This window comes from Lissotriton helveticus, chromosome 1_2 (assembly GCF_964261635.1).
Source record: "Lissotriton helveticus chromosome 1_2, aLisHel1.1, whole genome shotgun sequence".
Lineage (NCBI taxonomy): Eukaryota > Metazoa > Chordata > Amphibia > Caudata > Salamandridae > Lissotriton > Lissotriton helveticus.
Genome location: NC_136058.1, coordinates 189,290,341 through 189,308,572, shown reverse-complemented (window position 1 = coordinate 189,308,572; position 18,232 = coordinate 189,290,341). Strand labels below are relative to the sequence as shown.

The 18,232-nt window shown below is 44.8% G+C and overlaps 1 protein-coding gene across 46 annotated transcripts in view; it reads left to right on the top strand.

The window, feature by feature from the left end:
* LOC144799531 (uncharacterized) overlaps window positions 1-18,232 on the top strand; it is a 5,513,712-nt gene that overhangs the window by 2,046,941 nt on the left and 3,448,539 nt on the right. For 43 of the 46 annotated variants that reach the window (XR_013603860.1, XR_013603862.1, XR_013603865.1 and 40 more), the window contains one exon: window positions 9,823-9,879. The exons of the other annotated variants lie outside the window; for them this stretch is intronic. Coding sequence is in view for 40 of the 43 variants with exons in the window: in XM_078671256.1 (XP_078527382.1) it covers window positions 9,823-9,879 (57 nt within the window). In the remaining 3 variants the exon portion in view is untranslated. The remainder of the gene's footprint in view (window positions 1-9,822; window positions 9,880-18,232) is intronic. 46 annotated transcript variants of the gene reach the window in all.

Here is an 18,232-nt window from a genome sequence, read left to right as displayed (position 1 = left end):
GTGGAAGTCTGAGGCGTTTCAGGCACGGCTACTGGTGAGGGCGGACCCTGAACGAGGCCGACGGTTCTCCAGAGGATCTCTCCAGCTCGGTCCCCCTCGAGTAGCGAGGCAGGGGAGCTAGACTGTGGAGGGTTGCGGCGATCCGGGGTCGATGCAGCTCACGGGGTGAGGCGCCGTTCAGGCCTGCGGGACGTACTACTTCTTAGCACGCCGGGTCGTACTCGTGGATCTGTGAGGGGCGTCGCGTTCTCGGGCAGACGGGTGCAGCACCAGGCTTCCAGTACCACTGTACGGGGAGGCCTTTCTTGAGGTGCGGCACGAGCCTTGGTATGCAGGAGGGCAAAGCGAGACAGTCAGGTACGTTACGACGTACGGACCGTCCGAGGCTATGGAATGCGCTCCGTGCAGATTCTGGCTGGAGAAGATGAGAGGTACCCAACGTGCTCCGTTAGCGGCGAGGTGACAGGAGAGCGGGCAGCCCGGCACTGAAGCAGAGAGCGACTCAGGGATGAGCGGGGCCCTCTACGGCAGGACGACCAGGCCCCGAGCTGTCACGACCTGGGAACGGGGGGAAGGCACCCGAGTCACAACTCTGGCGAGGGAATAAGAACTAAGACCCAACAGCAGACGGGCACAAGCAGATAGAACCCAATGGTCCTGGGGTTCCGTTTAGGGGGCAAGCTCTCGATCAAGCCCTTGGAGATCGTTTCAGGCACAAGTCTACAAAGTCCTCTCTGATCCTTTCCTCTCCGTTCTCAGCAAGGCACCACTGCAGGCCAGTCTAACAGGATACAGACTGGTTTCCGTCCCTCAGCTTCTCTTGGTCCTTCTAGTCAGGCAGAGGTTCATCGTGGTCAAAACTGGATCTGATTTGTAAGGAGCGGAGCTCCTATATTTATACTGCGTTTCTTTTGTCTTTGCAGGTTCTGTAGTACTCTGTTGACAGGACGCTGCCTTCTTCTTTCAGGGTGTGGGGCAGAGACATCAGACGCTCCGCAGTAGGTGGAGCCAGCATTGTGGTGGTGGAGCACAACCCTATTCAGAGTCAAGGACTACTCCGCCCACCCATCCTGGTGTAAGCACCCCATTCACCACCTGGAGCACGGGACTGTCCCCAGGAATCTCCCAGCACTGTCACTCACACAAACCCACACAGCAGATACACATCCTGGCAGAGGCGGGCTGAACAGTTAGGCGAGCAAAGGCTAACTTTCTAAAAGTAGCATTTTGCAAACACAGGATATTAAAATAAACCTTGCTAAAGGAAGTATTTTATTATTCTGAGTTCAGGCATACTAAACTTGACGTGCCACCGTATTCCCTGAGCCTGCCGGGACTATAGCGTGTAATAGCTCCGACAGCTCATCTGGCCTAAGAGAACAGGTAGCCCTTCAATAGTGAAGAACGAAAAAGGCGGTAATTCACTACTAGGACATGCCACACTCTAGGCTTGTCCTACCTTACGCTTACAATGCACCCTGCCCGTAGGCCTACCATAGGGGTGACTGATATGAAGGTTAGGGAAGGTTCCGGGACTGGCAAGTGTGGGCACTTGCGCAGTCAGCGTGACAGTACGGGACTGTACGCGGGGTCAGCAATGGCGGACCCGGGATACATCTTACGAGGCCGCTTCTGTGGGTGGCGCAACCAGCGCTGCAGGCTCACTAGCAGCATTTGTATCTACAAGCCCCGGCACTCCTCGTGCACTTTACTGGGGACTGACAGTAGACCAAATAATCCAATCGTGGAAATCAATTACACATATACTTTACATTGGGAGCACTTGCACTGCGGCACGGATTGGCCGTGGCGCAGTGCCCTGAGCATCAAACACCAGCAAAACATCTGAGGCACATCAGCAAAAAGTAGAAGGGAAACTCATGCCAAGGTGCCAGGTCTAACAGAGCCCATGGCGGAATGTTGGGAGGGCATGCTCAACACACTACTGAAGATGGCTTGAATGCCGGAAACCGGTCCTCGGAAGCTTGTTTCCGGTCCAGGGAAGACATGGCTTGGCAGTTCGGGCTGGACTGTTCCCATGAGGCACAGGGTCAGACTGATTTGCATATAGCCATGTCTGAACTGGGGTGGCAGAGTGGGCTAAAGAACAGTGATGGATTAAACCCAGATATTTTGACTGGGTGTGAGTGTTTAATTGATTCAGATGCTCCGTCCATCACCACCCCCTTTTGCAACACACTACAGGCAACAGGGACTGGCACGGCTGAGGAAGGGGCGGGGGACATGGAGGGAGGAATAGATAACCATGGGGAGGGGCGCACGGCGAACACCAATAACAACAGCAATGAAAGCAGTAATACTGACACTAACGCGCAGGCGTGGGTTCACGGCCGGAATGCTGTGAGGGTGCAGTAGACATGGGGAACATACATGTGCTGAGAGCGAGGAGAAGAGGAGTGGGGGGTGCGGGAGGCCGGTTAGATAAGATGAGGGAATAAACACACATTTACTGACTGAAGGAGGGGGAGGGGGACCTCGGGGAGGGGAATGGGGGAATGTTTTGTATTGAACACAGGTGATAAAGCTGTATCTCGTTATTACTGTTTCTTGCAAATGTTCTGGTTGCAACTGAGGTATGTATATATGAACTGGCACTGCAGGCGGAAATGAGACGCAAAGACTCGCACAGGATATGGCCATGTACGAAGGCCTGGGACTCAGTCGCCTGACGTATATGTCACACTATATTAGCGTCTTAATAGCAAAAGGTGCTGTCAGAGTACTGATAGCAGAACACTGGTGATAATGTATTTGATGTACATGATGCGTGAACTGAGTTGTTGAAAATGACATAGAAATGGCAATAAAAAGAGTTGACAAAAAAAAAATAAAGGGCATAAGAGGGAATGATGGGCTACTCCACACACAACCCGTAGAAATCGTTGAACAATTATCTGGCTTCTATCAGACTCTCTATAGTAATTCTAATATTCTATTTATTTTATTTTATTTTAGTGTTTTCTATAGCGCGAACATGACCCTGCACAGGGTATCAGAGCGCTTTACAGAAGCATTTAAACAACACTCCTACCTTTACATATTACTAGACATTGGTGGTTGCCGTATTTACAATTCCGTAAGGGCTAACAACAAACAAAATGGTCACAGATAGATTACCATAAAGTCTTTAGAACTTTAAAAAAACAATGAGATAAAAACAAGTATAACATTCCAACATTGTACAGAGAGCAGCTTGTGTGAAAATTCTACCAGCAAGGCAGAATGAAATAAATAAAGTACAGTTTTAAGGAATTATGGGAGAAATTTCCTCATATAAAACGATTTTGCTTCCTTTTTTAATTTTGCGATGGTTGGAATTCTTCTCAAGTCGGGGGGGGGGGGGGAGGGCGTTCCAAATTCTCGGTGCGGCTCCTGAGAATGCTCGGTCATAAGTTCTTTTCTTGCGGAAGCGTGCCGGTTTCAGTAGTAGATCAGCATTGCTCCTGGAGGAACGTGTCCCTCCCGACAGGGTGAGTTTCTAGGCGAGGTAGACTGGAGATTTGTTGTGTATTGCTTTGTGGGTGATGCATGCCAGCTTGAACTGGATTCGTGCTTCGAAAGGAAGCTAGTTGAGAGCTTTCAAGTGGGGGGAGATATGGTCGACTTTTTTGGATCCCGCTATGAGTCTTGTGGCTGCATTAAGACAGACATGCTTTCAATGGGGCTGTTGAGATCTTAGGGAGCCCAGCTAAGGTTGGGCAACCATAGGCATTCCTTAAAATGACCAATGCCTGAACTGCTGTTTTGAGGTCTGCTTTATTTAAAAAAGGTTTTAGTTTTCGTAAGTAACTTAAGTGGAACCTGGCGTTTTTCGCCATTGTGTTGATCTGTGCAGACATATTCAGGTTTTTGTCCAGAATGATATCCAGAGATTTAGTTGAGTGCACAATATTCGGAGTGCACTTTAGTGCAGTGATGAGGTTGGACCGTTCTGCAATCATTGTTTTGCTTTTTTTATTAGTAATCAGAAGGAATTCAGTTTTTTGAGGATTTAGCTTTAGGTGGTTCTTGGTTAGCCATAGAAGTGTTCTTGTTAGAGCTAGGTTCATTGCCTTTATATCACCAGTCGACGCAACCTTGATGTACAGCTGAGTGTCATCAGCATACATATGGAAAGGAATGTTAGCTTTTTGAAGTATTTCTGTAAGAGGTTCTACGTATAGATTGAAGAGTGCTGGAGATAGCGTTGAACCTTGTGGAACTCCTATAGTCGGTTGCGCTTCAAAGGGTTTGGTTGACAATGACTGTTTGTGATCTATTCTCCAGAAAGGAGCTGAACCAGGATAGCACTGTACCCTCAAATCCCATCCTGTTTTTCAGTCGATCGAGTATATAGGCATGGTTCACCGTGTCGAAAGCTGACGACAGGTCCAGTAACATTAGGAGACATGTTTCATTCTGGTCAAGAGCCAGTAAATCATCATCTACTATGTGCAGAATCACAGTTTCTGTACTGTGGTTTGGGCAGAAACCGGATTAGCAATCGTTTAGAAGCTTGAAATCAGAGATGTGTAGGCTCAATTGTTGTTGGACACATTTTTCCAGAATTTTGGCCAACATGGGAATATTGGTTACCGGTCTAAAGCTGTTTGCATCTAAGGGGTGTTCTCAGTCGGTTTTTTTTAGGAGCGGGATGACTTGCCCTGTTTTTAAGCAGGCCGGTATTTGACTTTATGACAAAGAGGCATTAATGACCTTAGACCAAGCCAGGATTAGCAGGTGATTTATGGAGGACCAGCATTTCGCTGGTAGGGGATCGTTTTAATGATTGTTAGGTTTCGAGGTCGCCCTGATCTTTGAAATGTCTAATTCGCTGACCTGTGTAAAATCTGATCATCTGGCATTGTTTTTGGGTTCGGCTGATTCTATTTCATCCAGCACCTTATCTCCCAGGCCCTTCTCCGTTGCTATGTCATCCGCAGCTTTTTTGAGTTCCCTCTCCAGTGAGTTGGCTTTGTTTGTAAAGAAGATCGAGAAGTCTTCGCTGTTTAAGTTAGTTTTGGAAATGACTGGAGCCGTTTTGGCCACCTTGTTTGATTGATCTTTAAGTAGATCGAAAATTCTTTTTTTGATTTACTAATGCTTTTATTATACTCTTTCCTGGATTGTCTCAGTAAGGTTAGATGGGGTGAGGAGGGGTGTTGTCGCCATTTACGTTCCGCTAGTATCAGTGACCTTCTTTCTTCATTTAGGGCACCATTGAACCATGGGTTTTTGTCTTTGTCTGAGAACCTTTTCAGTTTTAGCGGGGCTATGTCCTCAATAATGCTGGACATTGTTTCGTTGTAATGCATAGTGAGGTCGTTGACGTCAACCATGCTCATGGGTGGCTGCAGATCAATATTGCAGCGTGCAGCTAAGTTTTCCATATTAATTCCTCTAGTGTCCCATGTCCAGTTTTTGGGTTTAATAGCTGTGTAGATGATTTAGATTTTCTGAGGGGAATTTCGAAGGTAATTATGTGGTGGTCCGACCAGTCGCAGGGTGTGATTACAATATTCTTAATAGATTTCTCTTTAGCTAAGATCCAATCAAGTATAGATCTTTTATTGTGGGTGGGGAGATGACAACCTTGGACTAAGGATTGGCTATCCAGGAAGGATTTTAACAGGGTGATTTGATTTTCATCATGATCTTCCCAATGCATGTTGAAGTCTTCTAAGAATATATCGCTCGTCTGCAGATTAGAGTTAGTAGTAATGATTTCTATCAACTGGTCTATGAATTTGGTCTTATTACCCGGGGGGTGGTATAATGCATGGAGTTTACAATTCTGGTTATTTGCTGCTCTTAAGGACATGCCTAGATATTCACAAGACTCTAAAGGCTCAGCCTGTATTTTTGTGATGGAAATGTTAGATTTATGTATACAAGCGATGCCACCAACCTTTCTGATGATTCTGTCCTGCCTCAAAATCTGGTAGTTTGGGGGGACAAGTAGGTCTAGGCAGGGCGACGAAGAGTCAGAAAGCCATGTTTCCGTTAGAATGATTACGTCAATTTTATGCTTAAGAATGAGGTTGGCTATGTCTGCCGCGTATTTATTTGCCAATCAACAGTTGAGTAGAGCGCAGCGAAAATGCTTCTGCTCAATGTTCAAGGGTGGCAGAGATTCTTTGGGCGTTAATGCCACTTTCCTAAGATTGTTGGCATTGATCCTTCTAGTGTTAGCCTGAGAATTTCTACAGGCTTTTGTTACGATAGTTTGAATATTATTGTTTTCTTCTAGCTTAGTTTGAATGATAGGCATGGGTTCATATGTGGACACAATAGATAATAACTCACTATCAGTCAGATAGTTGAGTTGCGCGCGAGGACGGTAAATTCTATTCGATAACGCCAATGGGGTGGAGCTATGTTTAACATGCGTTTCAGGGGTGAGATTGAAAAGCCTCCATTTTTGCCAGTCATTTTTCAGACAAGCACATCAGGTTTTTCATATCTTTAATGGCGGCGAGCATGGCTTTGTAAGTTTTACAAGATTGCGCTCTGATGTTTAAGAGATCACTATTAGTTTGATGGGTTCTGATCCTAACCGAGTCTAAACTATCAGGGGTGCTAGTGGGTTGTGGCGTGGGTGTCTCTCTAGAAAGTTTTACTTTGGTTATCCCTGTAGGATATGAGCATATTCTATTATGCTTAGGGATAGTTCCTCGCTTCCCTTTGAGGTTCCCCAGCTATCCATTCTCGCTGACTTGAACTTGCTCCGCCTGAGAGGTTTCCACCATGCTAACAGTTCCCACTAGTGGGTCGATATCAGTGTTTGAGGTAGGCTGGGAGCTCAAGTCAAGAGTCGGGGGCATTGTTGCTAGTTGATTGTTATTGTTCCTGTCTACTCCTCGATTGGAATCATGACAAAATATGTTTGATAAAGAAAAATTTCTTAGTTATTTGGAAAATTGTAGATTTAATGAAACAACTTATAGATTGGAAACAGAGCAGGCAAACTTATTGAACTTAGAAATTACATCGGAAGAAATATCAGCGGCCATTGATGCTCTTCCCTCTGGGAACGCAGCCGGAGAGGATACTTTACCAGTTGAATTTTATAAGACTTTTAAGGCCAGCTTAATCCCTGTAGTGCTCAAAGTATTGAACCATATTGCTGTAAAAAAATCGATACCTCAGACATGGGATATGACAAATACTGTCTTTCATAAAAAAAAGAATAAGCAGATTGAAGAGTGTGGATCATACCGTCCAATATCGTTAATAAACGCTGATGCAAATTTTTGGCCAAAATATTGGCAACGCGTCTCGCACCCTTTATAACACAACTTGCTTCTGTCCAGCAACATGGATTTATCCCTGGTAGAGACACGATTATGCATGTGACCACTGCTATTGATGCCTTTGATGCTGCTTCTAATTCTAACTTGAATATAGGAATTATTTTGCTTAATGCAGAAAAGGCATTCGACCGTGTAACATGGGAATGCCTATGGGCTACACTTGCGGCATATAATATCCATGGTCGCTTTTATGACTGGGTAAGAGCCTTATATAGGTGTCAGAGTGCTAAATTAGTCTATTTAACCTACTAATCCACATCATTCAAGGTTCTGAGGGGCACTCGGCAAGGGTGCCCTCTTTTACCCTTGCTTTTTGACTTATACATAGAACCATATATCAAATTCTTGCTTTCCAATCCATCCATCCCGCCAGTCACTCTAGGCTCTGAAGAACTGAAAATCGCGGCTTATGCCGATGATATTGCTGTATTTACTGAAGATCCAGCAAAGGCAATAGAAGCAATACAATCTGAAGCAAGTATATTCCGACACTTCTCAGGGTAGAAGCTGAATGTTAGTAAAACCCAGACTTTCCTTAACTTTCAACCAGAAAGGGCCATAACAGGGGCCCTATATCAGCCATTTACTTAGGTGTTCGGATTACTTAAGAAATACGGCAGATCATAAAATTGACTTATGATACGTTACTTAAATCAATGGTTTCTAAAATGAGGGACCAGCATAAACTGCCAATTAGTATTATAGGGCGATTCAATATTATATAAATGATTGTTTTACCTACATTTCTTTACTTATTTGGGGCAATTCCTCTGAGAGTCCCAAATTATTTTTTCAAAAGGGGGGCATTAGTACTTTTATTCAGAGCCACAAACAGCTGAGACATGCTATAAAGTATTAAAAAATCCTTATTGCCCGGGTGGGTTTAGACTACGGCCTCTAAATTATATTTTTGGGCTTCTTTTATAGGACGTCTGTGAGACCTTCTCGATGATAGAAGATAACAAAGCTGTTACAATCTTGCTATTGGTAATGATAGCACTATGTTCATGTACAGAATAAATGATCCAAACTACTTTAAGAGAGTTTGATTTAGGACCCTTAGAGATATAGCCTATATATGGCGCGAAATTACAGTTAACTACTCTCTTTCCTTGATACATCTCAATATGCCATTATGACATAATCCAATGTTCCCTGATATCTTTCATGATGCACTAGCCAAATCCTGGGATAGATTTGGTATTAGACAGCTTACCCATTTGTATAATGTTGCTGGATTTCGTACATTTCTATATTTGCAGACTTCATTCGGCCTCCCTAAAAATATGTTTTATAAATACTTGCAGATAAGAGATCATTTACTGGGACATTGAGATATAAAACAGCCTATGAAATCAGATATACTGCACTATGTACATTCAGAATCAAAACTGACTATTGGTAAGGCGTATCAATTCTTCTTCCACATTTGGGAGAAAGATAACTCAAAGATAGCACTAAACTGGGCTGAGCTACTTGGGCAAGATGTTAGCTCAGCTGATTTAGAAGAATCATTGGAGAACTTAGACAGCTCGGTATATTCTATTAATCACAAGCTGAAACAGTTTAAAACAGTGTTTATGCTTTACTATACACCAGAATGCATAGTTAAATGGATAGATCCCAATAACATAAACACGAATGATAAATGTAAATGTCTTAAGTGCGGAATGATAGCGACAAACTGCCTACACACGTTTGTCACCTGACCAGATTTGGCTGTCTTTTGGAAAGAGGTACAGGGCATTATAGCAGACCGTCTAAAGTTTGATCTATATTTAACTGAGAAAGTGATTATGTTTGGCTATAAGACAGATGTATCTTTAGGATTAAGATCTTTAATATCAATTATGTTAGTAACAGCACGACTATACTTTGCCCGTGCTTGGATATCTAAAACTCCGCCTATAGCTTTCGAATGGTGGGCTACACTAAGAGAGATTCTAGAGAGCGATATGGCTATCGCCAAGAGTGTAGGCATTTGATCTGGGAAGAAGTTCTATCGAATTTGGGGACCCTTGCTAAATTTAGCAAAAAATATTGTTTTTAAATATTTGTGTATTCTTTATATTTCATCTGTTTCTGCATTTACTTAATGTGTAATGGCGCCCACCTTTCCCCGTCCTTTTTTTTTTTTTTTTTATATATAATTTTAATGTTGTACATGCATTGCACGTTGGTGCAATTCTGTTGTTTTGTTGATTATTGTGCTTGCTCCTCCAAATAAAAATGTATGTTTTTTTTTAATTTAACTATGGACATAACACATATTACAGCTGTAGTGTATACTCACGCCTTCCCATTAATTCTCTGCACTTTATAAATAGTGGTGACGTTTCAAGAAAGTTCAGTTTTTTTCCACACGTCTGTGGACCCTATTTTTATGGTTGTGTACTTTACCTGAAAAAGACACCGCACAAACATCACCTGTTAATGGCAAATGCATCTACCTTTAGCATCCTCTTGCTTGCGCAGGCTATTACATTGTCATTTGTTTTTTTTCACACAGAATGAGCGCACTCAAGAAGATCGTCGTAGCGAACCATCAGATCGGAACCAACGGCAGGTAGGTTTTCCAAACTTTTTTGAATTCTCTGAAGATAGGGAAAAATTCAGGAGATCTGCCTTACGAGAATCTGTAAAACACATGCATGTGGTTTACATACCTGTTAATGCAAAATCGCCCATGAAATCTTTTTTGAACTTCTGCAAGACATGAAAACATTTTTGAGATCTCCCAGAGCACTCCTAGAAGCCTTAAGGAAGAAAATTGGGGCGCTTTGCTGCCAATGGCATCCAATCTCCAGGTGAGCTTCACATTATACTAGATTCCCCGATGAGTCCTACATGTGGCTGCCATGATTGAACTAATCATGAACAAGTAGATAATATACAGGTTTTCAAAAAGTACGGACGGGGCTGACTTCGTCCACATGTTTTGGTCATGCGCAACGCTGGTGGATTATTGGACTGCAGTGGTAGCTTGTCTGAACGCTGTCACGGATCGGCGGATAGAAGTAGACATGGGCGTTTGCCTGTTGCTCTGGTTTCCGCACGACCCCCGGACGAAAGTCACTAGTAAGTTTTGTGATTTGTGTTTAATTCTGATCAAACGAGAACACACCTTGCATTGGAAATCGCAACGTGGCCCTAGTTATGCGCGGTGGAAGGCGGGCCTCCTGCGCTGGGCGCGTGCTGAGAGCTCTCTCTGGCTGCAACAGGCCAGGCGACTAGATAACAACAAGGCAATGGAAGTGGCTAGGGCATGGGAGGCATTGGTGACAGAGTTGCAGCGACCGGCGGATGGTTCGAGTGAAGAGGAGGAGGATGTGCCATAGAGCTGGGGGCTAGATGGGTAGCCCGCTCTTGCAGCGGACTGGTTCTTAGCGCAGGACTGGTGGGCGCACGAGGACATTGTCCCCCTAGAATTATTGGATAAAATGGAGCACGTTGTTCGAAGGAGGGTACTCATGGTTGTTGCATTTGTATGAGTTGAGCGGGGCGCACTGACAGGGGTGGGGAGGGTCGTTGGGGGGAGGGCAAAAGGGGTTTAATGCATAAAAGGCATGAAAATAACTGATTGTGTTGTATTTCGGAACAGACGAGTAATGTGGTACAGGACGTTCCCTTTGATTAAAATGCCAATAAAAAATATATTTACAAAAAAAAAAAATACAGGTTGGCGAAATGTATGAACTGAAAATCAGTGATTCTTCCATTACTTTAAGTTAGCAGTTGCCCAGCCTCATTTAATGTACGGCTTTTATGACACAAACCTCCATGGTATGGTAGTTGGATGTCACCCATGCTCTCAGTTACCTATCTGCAAGTGACTCTAGCATCTTGGCTTCCCTTGGGCCAAAGCACCCACAAAAAACTAAACGCATGCTGAGGTTCAGACCAGATATTAACCCAGAACCTGGCTACGTTACGTATTGAGTGCCAACATCGGAGTCCTTTGGTAACACAAGACACAAGTTAGTTGGCTGTGCAACCATGCCCTAAGTTATCTATCTGTAAGTGACTCTAGCATTCTGAATTTCGTTTGGGCCGCAAAACACCCTAAAAAATCAGCATTTTTGCTGAGGCCGAGGCCAAAAATGTACTCAGAACCTGGCTCTGATGTTAAGTATGGCGTGCCAACCACTGTCTGTGTTCCTTAGACATGTATAGTGAGTCGTGGTGGCAGCATACAGTTTTGGATCATTAGCAGGGGACAAGCCTTTTTTTATGCTTCCGTAGTGGAGTGTGATTCCTACCGGTCTGATTGTGTGTGTATGGTGCAGGACTCCATGTTGGTTAAAAGTGTATCTCTGCTATAGGCTGGTTGATCAATTTTATATTGCCTTTGACATGGCAAAAGATTGTGGTGCTGACATAGCCCCCCAATCAGTGGAAGTGTTTTGCCTGCATTCCTTAACCGGACGGTAGAACCTCAGACACAGAAGAGTGTAACGATAGAGACAGAGCTGCCCTTGGAAATTTACTGTAACCTATTTAGCAGGAGTTGCTAATTAGCCTTTCATGCAAATTGCAATTTGGGTGATGTTAGGGGCTTATGTCAGCGAGTCAGATTCTGTTTTTAGTGGGAGAGATTTTTCCTGGAAGGGTTTGGGCTTTTGTCTTCTTTAGAGTGGTCAATCCAGCAAGGCTGATGACAGCTGACTCTACCTTCACTGTGCCCACATTATGAATTTCAGCACCCTAACCGAAGAGAGTCGACTCCCTACCAGATGCACCAGAGTTTGTGACCTCTGCCAAGCTGCTGCTGCCCTACATGGATCACACTTGGGCTGCTGATTAAAAACCCTGCTCGTCCATAAAATAACACAACAGAGCATGGTTTGGCAACCTGGTAACAGAAATGTCTGAGAACATTGACTGTGAACTAGTTAAACAATTGCTTTCTGACATTTTAAATAAAATTTCAAACCACATAAGAGAACTGCCTATCCAAGGGTATGACTGCGATAAAGCTCTTCCATTGTAGCACTAAGAGACCTGCACCTGTACTTAAATCAAAGCTTTGCTTTGATGTTTTACTTTGTACCAGATTCCCTGATCATTGTCATGATCATGCCTATAGTACTACCCACTTCTTTATGTACCGTATTACATTTTAGTGTGACCAATAATATAGAAAGAAAAGAAAAAGAAGGAGAAAGACAGAAAAAGAAATTAAAGAATACTGGAGAGAAAGTAAAGCCTAGGAAAATAGACACTAAATTTTGAATCAAAGAAAGCTAATTTTTGGAAATCAATAACACCTCTAACTCTTCAGGATTATCTGTAAAGGTTCCAAAATAGATTTTGCTCATGTGTTATTAGAAATCGGGTCTCTAGTTGACCCAGGTATCCACCCTGTTGAAGTAGGGACCGCAATTCTAGTCATGGTAACTCAGTCTGTGTTCACCTTCTGGTATCTTGGAACAGAGCAGTTAGACTTAACAGAAGAGACAATGTGTAAAGCAGAGTCTTCCTTTGCTGGACCTGATGTGATAATTGGAGTTACAGATGACAGACAACTATCTTTCTTTGATGCTTGCAGAGTGCGCTGATTCTGCTGGACTGCCTTCTGCTGTTGCGGCTTCAGCAAAGTCGACAACACGATGGTCTGCGTTTGAGGTGGCAGACATGGCGGTTCTAGATCGATGCACTGTGTTGATGAATGTGGATGCACAAAAAGCAGCTGCCGACACTTTGTGAAAGCCCATGACTGATTGAGGGCAAGTCAGACTGTCAAACTCTGGATCAGCAGAGCCTAGCAGCAGTCGTTTGTGCGAAAGAAATCTTCGATGTCCCTGAAATTTCCTAACAGTTGGCAAGCGAACAAGCCCTTGGAGGTATCTAGGTTGCAAAAGGTTGTGGAGAACAGGTACAGTCCTTCTCACCCCCAGGTCAGAGGCAGCAGGCAACTGTCCAACACTGCACAGCAGATGGCAAAGTGGAAGACCCGCCTCTAGTAATCTGATTGGTATGCCGTTCCTGCGTGGGTGGGTAGTACATAAACAAGTCTTTCTTTTAGGATTTTTTATTCGACAGCTAAGAGTCATAAAAGCATAGTTCATTGCAAAACATAAGTACATGAAACATTAAAAAACCTAAAAAATTGTGTTCTGGATATACTATGCACAAAGCAGATAAAAGCTCATCCCAATTTACAGAGTCCACGAAAATCTATTGGTATAGATACAGTATGACAATACAAGGTGCAAACATGCAATAAATAAATAATCAGTGGGTATTGGATCTGTCTCATTTAATACTCATTGAGTTTCCAAACGCACTGACACTGAAGCCAGCAGCCTTTTCCAGGGCCGGACTGGGAACTGAAAGCAGCCCTGGCAAATTTTGCCAGACCAGCCCCCGTCCGGTGCATAGCGAGCCAGCCCCCGTCCGGCGCGTAGCGAGCGCAGCGAGCGAGCCCGACGGCCACTAGGGGGGTTTCAAAAACGACAGACCAAAATGGTGAATTTTACAGCACATTTTTCATTACATATTCAAATTGTATCAACTTTCAAAGCACAGTAAACAGTAGATGATGACCTTAACCAGATCGATGCTATGCATTTTCCCCTCCTGTGCTGAGATTTGCTTATTCCCATGTTTCATGACGAGCTGGGCTCGTCATGAGCGTGCGAGGAGGCTACCTCATGACGAGCCCAGCTCGTCATGAGCGTGGAAGGGGTTAAAGAACATCCGGTTACCCACCCAGTCATATGTATCCATAGGCATTCTTTCAGAGAGCACTAAAAATAGACACAAGTAGTGAATCAGAGAGAACAAAGTAAAAGTGAGACCAACCCCCACATGGTGTGTAGCGAGCAAGCGCCGTGAGCAACCACTAGGGGGAGTTTGGGGGGTTGAACTTCTCTTCTGAAAGAGAAGAGTTTCTGGGACAGCCAGCGGACTGTGTGAGAATTTAACCAATGGTGGCTGAAAAAGTCTCTTGCTCCAATTTACAGACTAAAGATGAATAGAATGATATCAACATGGGAGTGTACAAGATCCACACGCGGGCAAAACTGACCTCTCCTTTGCTAACCGGTCTAAAAAGATGCCTAGTCAGCTAATGAACTCTTAGTGGCATGAGGTAACTCCAGTGCCTGTGTGGGGATGGGCAGGAATGTCGTGGAGGCAGGCTGGGGCGAGAGGGCCGGAAACACACCTTCAATCTAGGGGTCTATAAGGAAGCAACATGAAATAATGGCCCGATTGGCAATGTCAATTACTGGAGACACATAACCATTGGGGTCTGTATGAGCAACGGCCCTGTCTTAAAGTAATACAGGAGCCCTATTGACTTGTACAATTAAAATAGAAATAACTGCTGAAAATGTCACAATCCTGGACAGTTTCCAAGTCCTTGCATTTTATTAACTCCTCTTATGTTAGCAAAGGTGATCTGGGCTATGACATCACATGGGCCACTGGAATTATTCATGTGGAGAGGGTAAAATTATGCAGCCGTAGTGTCATGGCTGGTGATGGTGTGCAGACTCTTGCCTAGCCAGCAGCAGAGGTAAATCTTCCTGTTGCTGTAGTGAGTGTCTCCAAGTTCAAATTGTAACAACTGAACATTGATTGGACGAGTTCCAACGTACCCTGTCTCTTAGCCCAGGATGGCTAGTCAAGTCGGAAACAGACCTCGGATTACAATATTGATTACATGGCCCTTCTCAAGGAAATCCCTCTCCTAACAGATGCCATTTCGCAGTTAAGATAACAGTGAAAAAGAGAGGGGAGTAACTTTCCCAAGCTCACACAGTTTGTAAAGGACAGATAGGGATTTTAACTTCTGCTGCTGTCTCTGGGTGTATTCCCTTAATCGACACACTTCACCTCCCATTTTTAAAAATCAGTTTAAGACTGAGCACAAAATTGCGTGATTCCTGTCTCTCACTGAATCGGTAACATTTTTTGCAACTCTGTTGTTTATTGTATATCTATATGGCACAGACATGCATGAGTACATTTCCATGTCAATAATATAAAACTTTGTTACTGGAGTGCTTCTGATTAAAGTAGGTAAAGGCAGCGTGGCGCTTTGATGATATTCAGAGGACACTCTGTTTCTGTTTTACCCTTTTTAAATTAAACCGATGGATGATCAGATCATCATGTGTTGTTTCTTTTTACAATATCACCCTGATTAAAATCAACACATTTTCCAACCCCTGCCACACTCTCAATGAATCCTGCGGAAGACACGGGAGTGGCGTTTTTACCACGCACCAGTGATTACTGAATAGAAGTCTGGGCGAGTGAGTGAGAGCAGGGAGCCATCTTTACTTCAACCACTCACCTGCAGCCTGCAACACTCCAAAATAAGACTCCACCTTCCCTTGTAAATACCACTTCTGATCTAAGATGCTGTCTTCAGAGTGTCATACTAGGGTCTACCGCCAGAGGCCGCTCTTTCCCCCAGTGTTAAATACTTGTCACCTTCCACCTCTAAGATGGGGCTCACTAAAATAACTCACTTGAAGGGACCATTCTGCCTCTCGGGTACCTCCAGTGTTCCAGAGCGGATGGAGACCTCCGTGGCCATCACTTCCGGGAATGTAGACCCAGGAGCAGGGATGGGAGCGTCTCAGGATGAACCCTCAGGCGTCCAGGTAACAGCACACCAGCAAATCACCACTTCCGAGTAGAATTATCTTCATTCAAGTGCCCGTTTTCCATGTTCACTATTCCAAGTTTGGTGTTTAGAACTCAGACAGGCAGCAGTTGTGGGACGCTGGAGGGGACGTTTTTAGTGATGCATGGTCCAGAGGAATGCTGGGACTTGTAGTCTTTTCTACCATCGATTGTAGTTCCACAGGTGACTTATATCAATGTCCTGCATCAGGGTGGATTTCTGGCTCAGCAGCTCTGCTCAGTCATTCTCTGCCACTGATGATTGTGCCCAAGGAGGGAAGTCCAAAGCCGCCCTATTGTTGTACCACAGCTCCCAAGTTTTCCAGATCCGTGCATGACTAATTAGTGCAGTCGAGTTTTTCCATCAATCTCTGGCAATTGCAGTCTTATTAAACCTAATATAAAAACAAGACTACAAGTCCCAGCATTCTATGACAAATGCGGGGCTGGACGAACTAGTTCACCCATGACCTTTGAAACTTCTCATCTATGATCTAGATTTCTTAATTTGTAGCCCGCAGCACTCTGCAGTCTATGACCCTAAACCCAGACATTAACTCGCCCTACAAGCCAGCCTGTAATTTGCTGTGCTATTTGACTATGGTTCCAAGTTCTCAGGCTGAGGCTGGGGTCAAGGTGGTGATTGAGGAAAAATGTGCAATCAAGATTTCTGAATGAATATACAAATATCAGCAGGTGCAAATTATTACTGAGTGTTGTTACAAATCTGAAAGAAAATGTACGAGGATATTGCTGTTTTCGGGGGAATTGAGTCAGCATGTCATTTGCCGGAGCCGCTCCAGACACTTGGCACATTATGAACAATACTTGGACTCGGAGGCGCTTTGTGAAGCGAGGTATTCTCAATAATCCCCGGCGTGACGCGCAGGCTTCTGTAAGATCTTAAGAGTTTACTTTCTCGTTGCTCAAACGGGTGCAAAACTAATTTCTGATATTTATATGTTGCTATCGTCTTGCGAGAAAAACGTCAGTCACTCATAATTACTGAACTTATGAAAATGCCACACACATGGCAATCTGAAACCTTGGCAGCTATGGGCAGCCTCTAGCTGACGACTCCGAGGGACTCCGAGAGGCCTCATGTGACATACAGAGCTGTGCTGTGCATATACGGTCAGTGGTAGGTAACTTAACACTGACCATATATGCACAGCACAGCTCTGTATGTTACACACTGTGTGGTAACGCTGTCGGATTGGAATCACTCAGGCCTGGTCCCTCGGTCCAGACCACCACCACCACTGCGCGACACCCCGCCCACCAACTTCAGTGTTTGTGAGAGTGAATACATTAAAAACAGTCAATGAGTGGTTAATAATGAATCTAATGATGATTAAAAGTGATTGTCGGTACAGGGGCCAGGGTGGAAATAATACACTTACTCAGTCTCACTCACGGACCACGGTCACGGGTCGGGCCGGCTCCTGCTGTTGGTGGCACTGGCAGACACAGGAGGGCTACTTCTAGGGGCGGGCGAGCAGCGGCCTAGCCACCACAGTGCAATAATTAAATTATGGTGGCCGCTCCGGTCCTCTCCTGGCTGGCTCTCGTCACTCGTCGTGCTGATGATGGCTGCAACCTAAAGGGCACCCTGACTGTGCGCAGTTTTCATTGCCCACTATGCAATGCGCATGCGGAAACATTAGTTGCACCCTAGGCGGCGGCGCGCAGACGCGCCGGAGGAGGCAGGGCATGACTGCACGCTGCGCACAGGCACCTCCCTCCTGAAAAGCTTCCGCTTTTTTTAGGTTGCACTTTAGTGTGCAAACACACCGCCGGTCAATCAGGCTTGTTGTTGCTGCTGCAGTATGGGCGGCACGGCAGGCCTGCTGAACTTGGAGACGCAGTCTAAGACTGAGTGAATAGTAGACTATAGTCTCACTCAATCTCAGACAAGACGACACACACGCACCTGTGTGACACAGACACACACTGACGCTGTGACGGTCGGGTCGGCCCGAAAATCGGCCCCTCACTCACAAAACCGGCCCCCTGATCCAAAACCGGCCCCCACCCCCCTCCAGCCGACCGGGGGATTGCCCGGTGCCCGAAAGCACCAGTCCGGGCTGATGGCTGATATTAAAAAGCTTGCAACCGCCAAACAAACCATGGGCGAAGATAACATTTGGAGATAAGTCAGAGCAGGCCTCAGTTGAGCAAACAGACGATCTTTAAATAATGGTAAGATGTGAGACCTACGCTGAGAGTCATAAAAACTGCAGAAAAACATAAAATGTAGTGTATGCTGGTCTGAAAAG